The 15,539-nt window shown below is 37.8% G+C and overlaps 2 protein-coding genes across 3 annotated transcripts; both read right to left on the bottom strand.

The window, feature by feature from the left end:
• On the bottom strand, window positions 1-7,336 carry LOC113355133 (putative E3 ubiquitin-protein ligase LIN-1). Of its 2 annotated transcripts, XM_026597911.1 has the most exons (17): window positions 6,284-7,336; window positions 5,469-5,589; window positions 4,933-5,202; window positions 4,765-4,844; window positions 3,473-4,645; window positions 3,186-3,327; window positions 2,826-3,071; window positions 2,452-2,749; window positions 2,250-2,371; window positions 1,991-2,110; window positions 1,677-1,808; window positions 1,468-1,590; window positions 1,265-1,375; window positions 1,032-1,178; window positions 707-832; window positions 453-569; window positions 1-354 (listed from the first exon to the last, which is right to left on the bottom strand). In XM_026597911.1, exons 1-17 carry the CDS (start codon window positions 7,150-7,152, stop codon window positions 337-339), a joined length of 4,215 nt encoding a protein of 1,404 aa, XP_026453696.1. In that variant the 5' UTR covers window positions 7,153-7,336; the 3' UTR covers window positions 1-336. The 2 variants fall into 2 exon arrangements, with proteins under 2 accessions (XP_026453696.1, XP_026453697.1); XM_026597912.1 differs by lacking the exons at window positions 1-354; window positions 453-569; window positions 707-832; ... (1 more) ...; window positions 1,265-1,375; window positions 1,468-1,590 and having other exon boundaries at window positions 1,676-1,808; window positions 1,991-2,115.
• A 1,078-nt stretch (window positions 7,337-8,414) lies between these two features.
• LOC113355132 (DExH-box ATP-dependent RNA helicase DExH8-like) lies at window positions 8,415-15,010 on the bottom strand. The gene is made up of 14 exons (XM_026597910.1): window positions 14,791-15,010; window positions 13,761-13,938; window positions 13,432-13,605; window positions 13,041-13,188; window positions 12,526-12,840; window positions 12,054-12,200; window positions 11,794-11,974; window positions 11,030-11,313; window positions 10,814-10,936; window positions 10,575-10,719; window positions 10,212-10,489; window positions 9,934-10,128; window positions 9,174-9,713; window positions 8,415-8,939 (listed from the first exon to the last, which is right to left on the bottom strand). The coding sequence occupies exons 1-14, from the start codon at window positions 14,948-14,950 to the stop codon at window positions 8,724-8,726; spliced, it is 3,084 nt and encodes a 1,027-aa protein (XP_026453695.1). The 5' UTR covers window positions 14,951-15,010; the 3' UTR covers window positions 8,415-8,723.
• Window positions 15,011-15,539: the final 529 nt, after the last annotated feature.

Here is a 15,539-nt window from a genome sequence, read left to right as displayed (position 1 = left end):
ACTTGTATAGATTGAGAGTTTAACTTGTCTCTTGTTTTGTTGTAAAGTTCAATTGGGTTTAAACTTTGAACAACAACTCCCCCCGTTGGTCACAAATGCAATACCAAATCCTTTTCATTACAAGTCTATTTACAGTATATATATATATATATATATATATATATACATAGAAATGGTAATAATTCTTGGGCAATAATAGAAAGAATTTTGGATTTTACAAATATATATAATATACGGAACTCAATGTGAAATCGATTGAAACTCTGTTTCTATATACTCATTCTCGATGATATGGTACAGACTCCCCGTCAGGAGCTGTTATTTATGTGCTGTAAGCTAGAATGGAATCCATCCCTGTTAATAGTATAAATTGGAAGTTTCAATAAAGTTTCAAGATAAACTATGTCAGTAGTCAGTTATGGATATGAGTTAAGTTTGATAAATATATGTACCTTGATCAATCCGGTTTCTGTACCACATATAACAACGTCATTTGCTGTAAGTAGACTCGTTATTCTGCTACCTGCTGATAACCTTCCCACTTTTTGTTGTGTCCCTCTTAACCATATCTGTTTACAGCAATGTTTTTTTTCCATTTGTCACATAAAGAACATTGAATTTGATAGACCATTGGGAGCTGGGGTACTAAGTGCAGCAGGTCTAGTGTAGGTAATACCGTAATACATGTTAATGCTAGTCTATTTACCTGAAGGATGCTTGGAGACGAGCTGCAGGTCAAGTATATGAAGTCCTCTACTACTCCCATTATCTTCACCTTTTCACCTTTCCCGACTGTTATGAACATCTGGGGTTCAATTTGTCTTCTCCATTCCTGGAAAGTTCATTATCCTCACGTGGATGTACAAAAATATGTGGACAGTCGTACAAGTAAAAAGCTCATAGTAGGAAGAGTTAAAACGTAACACCTTGTAAAATTTTCTAATGGGAGGTTCATAGTTCACGCGTCACAGAATCTAGTATCTAAAACGATTCATGATGTTGGCATACTTAGCTTAAAAATTAGTGCCTACCTTGAAGTTTGAACCTTCAACTATCGAACTTGCAACATAAAGCCAGTCTCGATAAACAACCACTGAATTTGCTGGCTTGTTTTGCTTGAGCCATCTCTTTGCCGGAGATTTAAGTTCTCGATGTTGATCATTTGGTACATCCACTTCCTAAACAGAAATGTTAAATATGAGGTTAACGACATTTTTGTTCTGTAAGGTGCAAGTTTCCATGAAGGAGCAACTTACAAACCAACCTGGATAGATGAATCTGCGCAGCCCAGGTAAAGTTTTCTCTGAGTCACGGTTAAGCATTTCACTTGTTTACTCTTGCAAATAATTTTGGCAGTTCTCGACTCATCAAACACCTGAAACAAGGTTTTCACTCCTTTCCTTACATTTTAAGTGATCGTCTCAGACTAATTGTGTTGATGTTGGCATGGCTATTGAGGTTAATTACCTTTAGTCCACGACTCTCAGTAATTAGAAAGATCTGCTGACCGCATGTCTCGATTTTGTGGATTGGTTCCGTTGTACTTATTACTTCTATGCATTCCAGTTTCTGGTTGACCATCTTCCATACCTGTATATAGAAAGAACAAAAATTATTCAGATGTATCCTAAGAGACTCTGATGACGCATGCCTTAACAAAGACAACAAATTTTTACCCTGATAGTTTTATCACTGGATCCACTTAAAAGACTGCCTTCAGGTTCAAAAAGTGCAAAACATGTCACTTCTTTGTGGTGCTCTTTGACATCCCATACAAGTTTGGCCCGTTGTTTATTGATATCCCATACCTACATATTGTAATCCAAATTAGATGTTAGAGATGATTCAGTATTAACTCCCTAAGATCTTCCATCGGATATCTCTTTAGTGGTTTCGAGTAGCTCAGGTCCTGACAACCTTCGCATTTGTGTTAGGAATGAGTGATTAAACTGTTGTGTAGCGTATGTACGCTTGTACTAGTATACCATACCTTTATTGAGCCATTTGAGTGTCCACTGTAAAGTTGTCCTTTGTAGTAAATGAGAGCGTTAACAGCTTCATTGCAGTTCTGACCCATCTCCAGAACTTGTGTGTGGACACAAGAAATGCGCTGTGCTTGTCATGCAATTCATTTGGAAGTCAATAAGGGAGTAACTGTAATCATTCATTTTGGAGATGAGGAGTGCTGAACTGAATCTAGTTAATCCAAAAGGTGAAAAAACAGCAAACATGGTAGTATATAGACTTACAGATTTAGTTTGAAGGAAATAATCAGTTACATTTAGTAATTCCTCTGCCATCCATGAAATGTTCGAAAGACGTCTAAGTGACTCTCTCACTCCCTCCGAAAACGGAATCAGTTTCTGCATGCCTGCACAATGTCCAAACCTTAATGCACGAAATTGAGTAAAACGAATGGAATAATCAGTTGCTACAGATTAAGCATGTTACCTTTGCCAGAAGCGTAATTATAGACACATAAACATGCTAGTAATCTCTCTTCCAGATATGAACCAGGATGCAGAAACTTCTCTATTCCACTTAGTAAAATTTCACAGGCAGTGTATCTGAGTTTCTGGGGAGTCTTCGCGGCAATTTCACAGCCAATCCATGCAATAGCTATGAGACAGTCTCTTGAGACACTCTTTATCTTGCTGCTTAGTCCCTTCCCCAATGCTCGGAATAAAGGTTCCCCTTTTGTGATGATACATCTTGCAATCTTTCTGCACCATTCATCTATGCTAGTGTCCTGCAAGATTATGAGTCCATTACTTCCTCTGACATATAATTGCTATTTGCTCATAGTTTTTCATTTGTATGCTCACCTCTAGGATTTGATCTGACCAATCAAAGTTTCTTATCATATTCTTGTGATGGAATGATTTTAAACCTGCTTTTGTTACCAGCCGTGCCACCGTATAAGGTTCTCCTGTCCAAGCATAAGTCCCTCCAAGATTTGATAGTATACACGCTGACAGGATTTGGGTCTTAGAGCCTTCTTCAGATGTAATTGACTGAAGGACAACCTCCATAGCCTCTTCCCTGAATATGCTCTTGTCTGATGAGTCTTCCTACAGAATGTGAAATGTTAGTGTAATGCTAATTTGTTCTATGGATAGAAATGATCATAATAGGTGAATATGATTTCTTATATCCACCTTCTAAGGAAAAAAAAATCATTATACCAGCATATCTAACTGAAGCAAGAGGTTTGCAGCCATGAGCCTGTACTCAGGTTCTGACTGTTGGATGCATGACATCAATATGTCCATAGTGTTGACGCTGTCTGGTTGTCGTATCTGATGCAATAGACTTATTGCTGATGACCTGATAAAAAGGCATTTATCTCAAGATATAACCATATGATTTCGCTTCACTGCTTACTGGGGACTTGCATTCATACCCATTTATGCTCGGGAACAAAGTTTATTATAAGAAAACAATATATATATATATAAAGTGCTTGACATACCTTGGCATGCAAAGGATCTCATAAAAAAATTGAAGTGCGGAACATTCCGCACGTTTGTCTCGGCTTCTTAGTAGATGCAGAAATGGATCCATAGGAGTACAAGTTGCTATTAAACTTCTACATTTTCCATCAAATTGCATGCATTTTACTAAAATAGATGTCAAAGAAGTGATCTCTTTGATATTACTACTTCTTGCGACATGCACAAGTTCAGAAAGAACCTGACTTGAACTGATTGCTGCCAAGTGGATGTTATTTGTGTCACTATCAAAAGCAGTTACTAGCACTTCAATCATCAGTAATGCTGCTTCACGAGGTGTTAGTGCAGGTTGTATGAAGTCATCTTTATAGCTGCTCGAATTGCAAGCCACCTTCAGTAATTGGGGTAATAGCTCAAAACCTTTTATTTCTTTTGGCGAGGGGCTTATCAAATAGATTAGAGTAGCTGCATCATGCACATTACATTTTATGGCAGTTACCAAGTTGCACAAACGTAATCCCTTTCTCTTGATATCCTCTATTACAGTTTTGTTCTCTGCTATCATGGTTAAGAGAACAGAAACTACGACCCGGATGACTCTTTCTTCTTTGGAAGTCGAAATGATATTCAACAATTGATCAAGAGTTGCATTCCTCAGCTGTTCAAATTTCACTTCAGCTTCCTGCATGGTTGTAAGTTCTACACTGTCCTCATCTTCTTCACATTTTTCAATTTTATCTGACAAGCATAATGTGGAAACTCTCTTCTCAGATATCCACTGTATTTCCGTTTGCACTTCCTTTCCAGAATGTAACCTTACTGCATCAATACTTTCCCTGGTGTTTGACTCTTGCTTGTGCCTTGCAGAATTCTTCAGCTCACCCAGATGTGTAAGTGTCTTGCCCTTGAGTGCTTTAGATTGTAAGTGATCGAAGAGTCTAAAACTATGATGTTCCGATATCTTTAGAGCTTCTCTTCCTTCACCATGCAAATTGTAAAAGGAATTGGAATCAATCTTTTTCAGTTCTGATATAGATAAGTTTATGTCGCTGACAGAACTAAGACTTGTGCTAGAAAACATATAACTTGAATACCCTTCACAGGCATCTTCATGCATTGAACACTGGGAAGCTTCTTCTGAAGCTTTACCGGTACACGATGGGCTTGAAACTGAGCAAGTTGCTTGCACCTCCCTGTGTATGTTAACTCAATTTAACTAACAAATGATACAGATACACATTTGAAGCACTACTTTTATGAAGGAAAAGATGTTAGACTCAGATTTTGATTAGGAATGGTAGTACGACATTACCAATCAGTGGTTTCTGATTGTGTGTCGTCCTCCTCTTCTTTTCTAATCCTTGGTGAACTTTGAATATCATCCAACTCTGCCTGGGACAGTAAGAATACCCAGGAATTAGTGAGAAAGTTTGATTCACTACATATCTACTCTCGCATTCTTTAGAAGTTCGAACCTTACCTCTGATGCATCTCCTTCTTCAGGGAAATCATTAAGCGAATGAATAGAGCTTGATGACTGAGACTCCTCCAACATATCCTGAATGTTTTTTATTTGTAAGCTCCGTTCTGTGTCTCTATTGTAAATTTTATCCCAGTTCACAGAAATAGTCCTCGCAGAATCTTCGGGTAGAGAGATTGTTTGCTTTGCAGTCAGTGTTGAAGCTCTAGCCATATCTGCCATTTCATCAATTATATGTTCCTGGTAATCAGGTGGGTGAACCTGTGTGCCCTGCACCAGTTTTTAGTCTAAATAAGCTTCATAATGTAGAACTTGTTGTCACATAAAAAGTGCATTTCTGCAATTCCACTAGAGTGAGTGGGCAGGCTGCTTTCTAACAACCCTCTAACCTCTTATTGGCATTAACTACAACACCTGATTTGAAGGTGTATTTCCAATAGAAGCCAAGAATATATCTTGAAGTTATGTCTGATTTTGGTGTTACATCAGCACATAATTTTAGAGAACAGAAATAGACATGTTGGCATGTTACTTACGTTGTGAGACTTCGTCCAGCAATTTCCATCTTCAGCCAAGTTGGAATGTTTAGAGCTGGTGCGGTTGATAGGCATGCTAGAACTTTCCTTGCACGGTGATTGGTGGTGAGCTCCTGCAGGACTGTCAGAATACAACTAGAATTCTCAATTAAGCGGAAATAGTGTTTGAATACTAGTTCTATGTACTGTTACGTTGATACATACTATTTCAATTGATTGAACCCAAGAGTATATCTAGATACCACTATTAGACTTTTTGTGTTTTGCGCAACAAATCCCCATTTGGTTAAACTAATTCTTGTTTATACTATGTTAAGTCGAATTAGTCTTAATCCGCATTAAGGCATGTTTATGGTATTAATCATGCACTAAAGACTAGCTTAAGGTTAATGCTAGATAAGGTGTCCTTTGTAGCCATGAGGTGTCATCCAACTCATGATGGAAAGGTTGGATTGACATGTGGCAAGCATGAATAGGACTCTCTTCTAGCCTCACAAGTTTTCCTTAAAGCAAATTTGTTTTCATTCCATCAAGTAATGTGAGGAAATAGAAGTTGATAATAAGTCATGAAAGTTTAAGTGTCTTGTGTGTTCTATTTCCTTGTACAATAACCTGTTTTGATATGAACTGTGTAGTATTCTTGCTACATATGGTAATGTTTTCTGTGAGTTGTTGGGTATGCTAATACTAGTTTCAAGTCTAATTTCAGCATGTAGTTAGTTTATATGATGTTTAGTGGTAAAGCATAAAGGTTATGGAGCTGAAATTCCAACAACCACAACTTAATATCTGCACGAAGAGAAGAGAAAATTTACTTGTAAGCTTGTGGTTCATTTCCCAGGGAAGGAGCAAGCTGGTGGTTCCGGTGCAACTGAGTACTCTCTCCATATGAGATGATCTGATAATACATCAACCAGCTTTTGTATCTTCTCGCCTGTTGTTTCATCATCTCATCACTAGAGAAGTTATCAAAAGACTCTAATTCTGAACCTCTCAGTTCACCTCTTGCTCGATTCTCACTCGAATACCGAGGAAGGAAGATACTTTCACAAATTTCAGGGATAAATTCCATTCTAACAAGCCGTGGGCAGACTAGCAGCGCTTGAAGAAAGTGTAATGTCGTCTGCCACTCATCCTTCTGGAGATTCCGAACTAGAGATAGATAAAAATAAGAACAGCAAATTAAGAAGCGATTCCGAATCCCAGCGGTTCTGCCACGCTCACTAAGCAGCGCTGGAACCTGAAGCATTTTCTCAGTACTCTTCAGCTTGGTAATACTCTCCTCTGAGTTTTTAGACTGAATTGCAGACTCAAGATTCAGAATACCCCAGTAAAGATTTGACAAGACTGAATGTTCAGAGAACTCAAAGTACTCTTGCTTTTTAATCTTCAATTTCGAGGTACATCTCAGCTGCAGACGCTTCCTTGCTTGTGGGTCTTCAATAAATCTCACAACATGTTGATTGATTGTATCGACAAGTGTCCGTATTGTTTCAAAATTCAATCTTTCGTGGTTATGAGCAGTAGTACTAGCAGTTCCAGTACCAGTACCAGAAGACGATGATACTGTAGCCATTGAAGTATGAGACATTTTAGTTTCATCCGTCTGCAAGAGAGAATGAATGGTTGGAAAGGATAATAAGTGAGACTGGGTGTTGCAGTGATTGAAGATGGAATAGAACATGTTCTCGTGACTGCTGAGCCAAAAATCCAAACAGGGTTTGTCTTTTCTGCTGCTTCTGACAAAATAAGTTGACCGTTACTTGCATACATTCCCCTATCTTTCCTCAATGGAAAGGAATCGAAACATAATAATTATAACAGAAAAAGCAACTTTTTCCTTAACTGTTTCTGTCTTGCCTTTTCATTTTTATGACCCTGTAATAGTAACATTACTACATTGGTTTTATTACTATTTCCTACTTTTCATTTTTCTTACTCATTTGCAGTTTTTAGGTGCAAGTATGACATCTTAAGAACACTTGCACCTCTTTGTTTAAGTCTGACTCGGAATCTGAATTTCAGTCTGCACGGATCAGATGTCAAGTCGTTTGTTTTTTCGTTTTTCCGATGAGCTATTAATGTCAGGTGCCGTTTTATATCTTAGTTAAATATCTGTCCGGATTTAGAAGTTTCAAAAGTTTTTTACAGCCCAATTATTACTAATTTTTGAGTCAGATCTAGCGAGTCGGTTTCAGATGAGTCGCAAAAAAAAAAGAACATCCTGCTATGAGTCGGTTTCAGATGAGTCGGAAGAAAAAAGTGTCAAACTTTTTGTGGTTGAATTTTGGGTGTAACAAGTAGATATCTAATTTGCCTCTTATTTACCTTTTCAATTTCGGTATGAATAAAGATGAAGGAAAGAACAAAATAAGCTGTGGGAAAAGGTGGCATGAAAGGGACACAACTAAAATCCTCTATCAATAATAAGAACCTGGACCATCAATCCATATGACAATGTTTCTACCGCATTTACTGTGAATAAATTTTTTAAAAGAATCCAACGCTATAAAATTTATCCCTTTCATCTTCTTAGGAAGAACAAGACACCTTAAAAAGAATCTAAATGGAACCCCACTGTGCTACATCTATCTGTGACCTTCAAACACCACAAACAAAGATCGAGATGCTAAGGATTGAGATCTTAAACACACAAGTGCATAGGGCCAAAGAAATGCAGGCGATCCGTAATCGCCTACTAGGACTGGGTTGCAGTCAAGATCTTCATAAAAAATGGATAGTTCACATCAAACCTGTGCGCCTAAAGGTAGATAATTGATGGGCCGGGCTTAACATATATACTTACATTCCTTCCAGTTTTCAGCATATCCTGATCTTCAGGAGCATTCTTAAAGACTAAAAGCATTAACTGTACAAAAACGCATCAGCGCTGTACTCCTCGAGACGAGGTTGATAGAAGAAAGGAACAAAATGGCAACATGAACAGACGAGAAATGATTTCTACTTACCAATGATTAAAGAAACCCCAACACCAACACATAAATAAAAATATCATGTCCTAATTTCAAACCAGAAGAGAATTTGTAAGAACCTAGTCCTCTTCTACTGTTTTTTCTTCCAAACAAACTAACATATGAACAAGTAAACACATTCCCAGCTATAGAAGTAGATATCCCTAGCTATATTTACATATATGTATAAGTTATAACCATAACTTTTCTAGACTATTTTTTACTAACCTTCTGACGCACACATATACTAAAGTTGCATCAAAATTCTTCAACCAATAGTTCACTATTTACCACCATATAGGCTTTTCTTGAGAGCAGCAGTGTAATTTCCATACTGGATATCTGTAGGTGGGCAAATATAGAAAACATATGAAATGGGTCGTGAAACCATCATCGGCTTTGACATAGGAACTACATCTGAAAATGCACCAAAGCTTGATTCGTCAAAGGGGAATGACTCTTGCAGAAAAAAGAAGGAATCCCTAGCCAATTTTTCAACCTGCAACAGAAAATAACAGGCATGAACTCATCATTATAAATATAAACTGGAGGCTTCCACTATCACTGTAAATACTAGGTGGGGATCCACTGTTAACACGGGTGAAAAAATCCCACACTTCAATTGGTTATCTAGTTAACAGAATGAGTTGAATACCAAATCTGAGGTCTAGAATTTTGATGACCTCATTTCAGTTTCAAAGGAATACCACAAGATATCAAGGCTGATTGTTACCTGAAGCTGTGAAAATCGAACATTATTCATCGTAAGCACCACAGGCATGTCATATAGGAAGTCTGCTAAAGTCCTGATAGCAAGATACTCAAAAAACTGCTTTAAGAGAATTCGCTGTTTCTCCACGCTTTCAATATTGGTTTTGTCGAGTTGGAAACTGGCAAACCATAATACACAGTGTACTTCTTTCCAAGGAATACTGTTTTCCCCAGCACCAGAGATGACTGTGCCATATGGATGACTCAAGCCATGAAGTACTTTCACGCCGCTTAACGAGTTATCAGTTGTGGAGTCATCAGGTACACTTGTTGTAGTGATTATCTTAGCTGGGACACCATGATTAGAGAGAGAGGAAGAAAAATGCAGATCATTGTCATCCAAAACAAGAATGCATCCATCGGGAGTTGAGGGTAATAACCGCAGGAAAGAAGCTGCATCAGGTTGTTCACTCTCCGGCATACAGAAATTTGGACTAATAGTAGATGACATGGTTGGATCGACATCGTGAGAAAAGAAACAAGAAGCACCATAGCGACATCCCTGCTCACCAACATCCATCAGTGTTAAAGAAAAAAAAATTGGTGTTTATGTTCTTTTAGCACTATTATACTAGACCAATAAGAAGAGGTATCTATAAAAGATGATACATACTAATAAATATAAACTAACACAAAGATAATATAACCTCAAACATAAAGTTCGAAACAGCTGGAAAAAAATGAAGATAAAAGGAAATAAAATGAGATGAAGTGGGATATACCTGGAGAGAAAAGAAAAATTTGCAGATAGGTTTTGGGGCCTGGAGGGAATGAGAAAAAGGACACTCGCTGCCCCTGTTGCATAAACCATTTACAAAGTATCTACAGAGCGGACGTTCGCGCATATCGTGCGACACCATGGCAATTATTGGTTTCTGCTCGTTCTCGGCATGGTCTTGTGTATGCTCAACTCTCATCTGTTTGGTGACAGCAAACATAGAAATGAACAACCAACAAGGACGACTACATAAATGCACAAGAAGCATATAGTGCACCAAACCTCTTTCAAAACAGTTGCAAACTTCTCAGCAACAAAGTTGGCTTTAAAATCATTGGGAGCAACATATGGCAAAGTGAGGCAGGTTTTTTCCTCAATATCTAGATTCAGATTAATGTGCTCATCCTCCTTCTCGCTCCCAACATCCTCATCTCTATATTGAAGGTATCCAAGGGAACATGTGTGCTCAAACTCGTAAGGATTATAGTAAGAGGGAAGTCCATTAGATTTAGCCATAAAATTGGGACGGAATCGGTGCATTGAATTTACAATATCATCATCTGCAGGTACACAAAAAACTGACATTAGAAGATCAAAAACCATGAGTAAGAGTTTCACATGAGGAATGGTTTAAAGAACCCATACATATTTCTGAAACCTGATGCAGAGATGGCTGCAAAAGATTGTGGAAGGAACACCACTCTTCTTCAAGTTTAGGGAAGAGTATTTCAGTAGTATTTGGTTCATCAAACTTGAGAAGGTGCTTCAGCCGCTCCACACGATGCTTGTCCTTCAAAGACAGATCAGTGTAAAGGATCAGAGAAGCTACTAGAAAATAAACATTTGCATGTAAGAAACATTAATAACTCGGGGCAACAACTTACCTTAAAAGCACGCTGCCAGAACTGATATGCACAAAGGTTACCCATGGATATTATTTCCTTCTTGCCAGTTAGCACACTGCTCTCATCATCCCCCCCAAAATAGCTGGCTATATACTCTGCAAACTGAGGATGAAAATAATATATTAAAGACAAATTATAACTTCAACTTTCATACATGTCCAAGCAAAACTGTCAGAACAAAAAAAATTGACATACCAACTGATCCTGTCCAAATGGACGGCGAACTGGCAGAGGATTCGTATCCATCAGTATTCCCATCAGAATGCCTTCACGGAGCAATCCAATATCTCCAAATTTGAGTATCATCACGGAAGCATCAAAGGACAATGTCATACTGGCAAGCAGACGGCCATAAAATGTTGGCTCATATCGCCCCCTATGAGATAGGTTTTTCTCCAGAGCCTTAATGTGAACAAGCAAGTTTAGGGCATCTTCTACCACTTCAGGTTCTGGTGGATCAAGGGCCTTCTGCAACAATACTTCAACAAACAAAGAAAATCCAGAACTTAGCACCAAGAGATTAGTACAATCCTAGAACACCCATCAGTCATGCTAAAGCATGAGGACCTTTGAAACTTAGAAAGACTGCAAACTCCTAGGCAGAAGTTGTAGGTAAATAGTACAGCTTAAAATTGAACAGTACTTGAACCAAAAGATGAATACTTGAACCAAACTTAAAACTGTCATCAGTGGTTGTTATGGTTTCACAACAAATTATGATTAACTAAATTAATCTTAGGCTTAAGTTAAAACGGATTATTACTACTCCAGATTAATGTATGGTCAAGGCTCTTAATCATGCACTTAGGATTAATCTACACAAAGTAATGTAGCTTAAGAATCGTGATTATGTCTCAAGTAAGGTGACTAGAAAGCTGAAACACGCCCAGCCAAATCCCGAGACAAGATGAGAAACTTAAAAGGAAATCATAAGGAGAATTAGGAAACATATTCCATACCCTTGGGATCATTGATGGCCTTAGAATCCGCGCAGCAAACAAGAAGCACTTGCTGTCTTAAAGATAATCGCAATATAGATGGACGCTCATGATCCGACAACTGATTGAAAAAAGACCTAGTAACCATTCGATAAATTTTCCCATCACAAGTTCGACCTGTCCTGCCTTTACGCTGCTCAGCCTAGAGTCGATTAAAACATAAAAGGTCGTTAGGTTTGGTAGCAACCTATCAAACATGGAACCGTTAAGCTTCTTATTACCTGAGACTTTGATACCCACAAAAGTTCTGCTGCATCCTTTTTCCTGTTATTATCCCAAAAGACTTGTAAAGATCGACAAGAATCAATGACAAATGCCACTCCAGGAATGGTAACTGATGATTCTGCAATGTTGGTGGCTAAAATAACCTGTAGAGCAGAATCAAACATTTCAAATTCAGAGAAGCCTCAAATTATAAAGATTTGACTCATGCATGTGGAATGAATAATTTCATATATGTTCTGATACTGTTTACGGAGTAGGACACTGGGACTGAGGAGTAGGTGAACCAAAAAAAGCAGATGAAAAGGAGTAACAAATGCCTGGGATGTGTGCAACTCAGGTGATATCGCTTCAGGTATTATGGAAGCTAACTTAGGTCTGAGATGTGAAATCTATGTGTATATGTCATAGTAACATATGAAGAGGTAGATATTGATACCCACCCACAGAAACAAGCAGTACAGTACAAACCTTACGATGTGACTTCCAAATTTTCATCGTCTTTAAAGCCTGTTCAGTATCAATGCTGCTATGCAGAATGTGCACTTTGAAAATAGAACTCAAAGGGATTAAAAGGAAATACTGCTGCTCCAGTGAATAGTATGTTGGAAGGAAAACCAGAATACTCTTCTCGATATCAGGTTCATTGTCATGAATATGCAACACCAGATCATGAATGAGTTTGTGCACGTCAGGCTTGATGTCAGCATCAGACGAGATGGGGCTTGGGCCAGAACAGTATGTACTAGACAAGGACTCTGAGTTTAGCCCAAGAAGTTCAGAAACCTGGTTAACAATAAGATACAATCACCGTCACAGAATTACCAAGAGATTAGGAAGTGTGACATGAATATTTGCCTAAAACAATATGCATGAGCTGAACACTTCCTGCCATATCTTGACAGGAGTTTCAAAAATTGTAAAAATAACTGGGTCGCGCACGTGAAACCATTATTAATAAATCAAGAAGAAACAGATTTAATTGCCTGCTCAAGATATAGAACTTTTTTTTGGAAAATCGTTTGCTGGCCGGAACTCGGAATTGCAAGAACTTCAACCCTTTCATCCCTACCAAGGTCCTTGAAGTAATCTCTGTATCTCGCAGTCTCTGCTGTAGCGGACATCAAAACCAACCTTGCAGAAAGTGAAAACTATTAGACAACAAAATATTACCCCAACATACTACACAATAGAGTTAAAGATCTGAAGTAAATCAAAATCGGGGGTCAAAAAACAAAACTATAATTCAACAGATTCAACCAAAGATAAGCAAGTATAAAGGACTCAAACAGCAAAACATTCCATTACCGGAAATCAACTTAATTAAAGCATTAGCACGTGCAGGGAAAAAAAGAAGAAAAAAAAAGAATCGCCAACCTCAAATCTTTGTCTTTGAGCATAAACTGCTTCACACATGTAAGAACAAGATCGGATTCCACAGATCTTTCGTGGACTTCATCAAGAATGATAACCTTATATCTGAGAGCTGCGATTCCCTTGTCCCTCATTTCATCTAACAAGACACCAGCAGTTTTGAAAACAAGTCTTGACCTGCGTACGATATCACCCAAAAGAGGAAAAATGAATAAACAAATATGAAAAGAGCAGGCCGTATTTCTAGACATTCACAAATGCGGATAGTGACAAAGAAGGTGAAGCAAATGTCGATATTATTATAAATATGGTATGTCCATTAATTAACGTACCCTGGGGACATGACCTTTTTATGTCCAATATGATATCCAACCTCGCCCCCCACGTCGCATCTACGAGATTTTGCCACCATTCTAGCAACAGCTACAACTGCAAACCTTCTAGGTTGTGTACATAATATGGGTTCCAGTCCTTCTTCTAGAAGAAACTGTGGAACTTGAGAGCTCTTGCCTTCAATACCATAAGAGCAGATAAAAAGCCAGAACAAGTTAAAAGATGAATCAAATCTGACAGAATGAAGGGCAAACATAAAACAATATCTAAATGCACAACAGTACTCAACATGAAGAAAAGTAAAAGAAACAGATGCAAACACATGCATGTAAACAAATATACAGACAATTGAGATAACAAGAAATATTAACGACAAAAGAAACCGTTAGCACACTCAATATCTGGAAATTTATCTTTATAATTAAATGGGACATTATAGGTCCATAGCAATAGTTTCAGCATTCAATGGAAGTACAAAATCGAAGCTGATTTTCAATCAAACAATCAATCCTACTCTCCCAATCATAACCTACTCCACACAACAACCCAATTGGGTTATCTAAACTCCTTACCTAGGACCCCAAAACAAAAAACAAAAAAAATCTTAAACCCTAACTACCTCATAAACCCAAACAATAATCATTAACTCATCAAAATAGAAGTAGTGTTGCATGAACACTTCAACAAGATCTGCAAAATCACTCTATGAAACATCAATGCAACTACAAATAACAAAAAATAAAATCAAAAATAAGCAAAATCTTCCTACTACAGAACTGAAATCCATCAAAAACCTAAGTAATCAAATCCTACAAAATCATTCATAATACCTTAAATCAACACCAGAGTCACAAAATGAAGCAAATTAAATAACACAAAACTCGCTAAACAAACAAAAGCGTCGCATGAATCATCTACTTGCACATGAATCTACACCAACAAAACAATAATTGAATAGAAACCTAGACGAAGACTCACAAATAGAGAGAGCGAGTATATAGAAGTTATAAAAAGAAGGAGGAGGAGTACCGCAGCCCGTTTCGCCGACGATGAGTGTAACACGGTTTTCTTGAACTTTTTCGATGATTTTTCGTTTTAATCCCATTACTGGAAGGCAATTAAACTTGGCATCTGTTGAGAAAGGTGGTGCTGATGAAGCTGATGACGATGATCTCGGTGACGTCGCCATTCTTTCTTCTACTCCGTCGTCACTGTCTCTGAACACAGAGAGAGAGAGAGTGTTGAGAAAGGGGAGAATAACCCTTCCTTTTTCTTTTTATTTTCCCGCTTTTAAGTAATTTTATTCCTTTTTATTATTTTATTTTTTTGACGGCGATGCTGCTAACGTGCGCGTATCGTACTTGGTAGCTCACGTCGTTTTGGTTACTTTCTTATTTGGGAATTTTGAAAAAGTACTCCCGTTTTTTTGATACCCATAAAATTAACTAGGAATTACTAGTTAATCCATTATACAGAAACCCGTATAATGGCTTTTCCACCCATATAATTGGTTTAACCGGTGGTCCAAAAACATGTTTTTGGACCAAAAAAGTTATTAGCAGGTCCAAACACGTGTCAAACTTCCTATGTGCTTTTATTAAATTTCCAAAATTACCCATTTCTCTAGAGATACAGAGCGAGAGACGGCGAGCTTTTTATCTTCGATTTTTTTGGTTCTCAATCGTCAAACGAATCCAATTCTTAGAGCTGCTGGAGATATGATTTAACGCTAATTCAAGATCAATTCTTTGGTTTTGGTTGGTTGAGTTCATTTATCG

Source organism: Papaver somniferum, chromosome 3, assembly GCF_003573695.1.
Source record: "Papaver somniferum cultivar HN1 chromosome 3, ASM357369v1, whole genome shotgun sequence".
Classification (NCBI taxonomy): domain Eukaryota; kingdom Viridiplantae; phylum Streptophyta; class Magnoliopsida; order Ranunculales; family Papaveraceae; genus Papaver; species Papaver somniferum.
This window is presented reverse-complemented; position numbering and strand designations above follow the sequence as displayed.

Bases quoted from the DNA above. Each gene is read 5' to 3' on its own strand.
- LOC113355133 (XM_026597911.1), bottom strand. From the start codon at position 7,152: ATGTTCTATTCCATCTTCAATCACTGCAACACCCAGTCTCACTTATTA. The intron at 4,646-4,764 runs GTAATGTCGTAC...TAACATACACAG, and splicing joins CAATCAGAAACCACTGATTG to GGAGGTGCAAGCAACTTGCT. The intron at 2,372-2,451 runs GTAACATGCTTA...GACATTGTGCAG, and splicing joins TAATTACGCTTCTGGCAAAG to GCATGCAGAAACTGATTCCG.
- LOC113355132 (XM_026597910.1), bottom strand. From the start codon at position 14,950: ATGGCGACGTCACCGAGATCATCGTCATCAGCTTCATCAGCACCACCT. The intron at 13,939-14,790 runs GTACTCCTCCTC...ATGGTATTGAAG, and splicing joins CGTCGGCGAAACGGGCTGCG to GCAAGAGCTCTCAAGTTCCA. The intron at 13,606-13,760 runs GTACGTTAATTA...TATCGTACGCAG, and splicing joins AAAAAGGTCATGTCCCCAGG to GTCAAGACTTGTTTTCAAAA.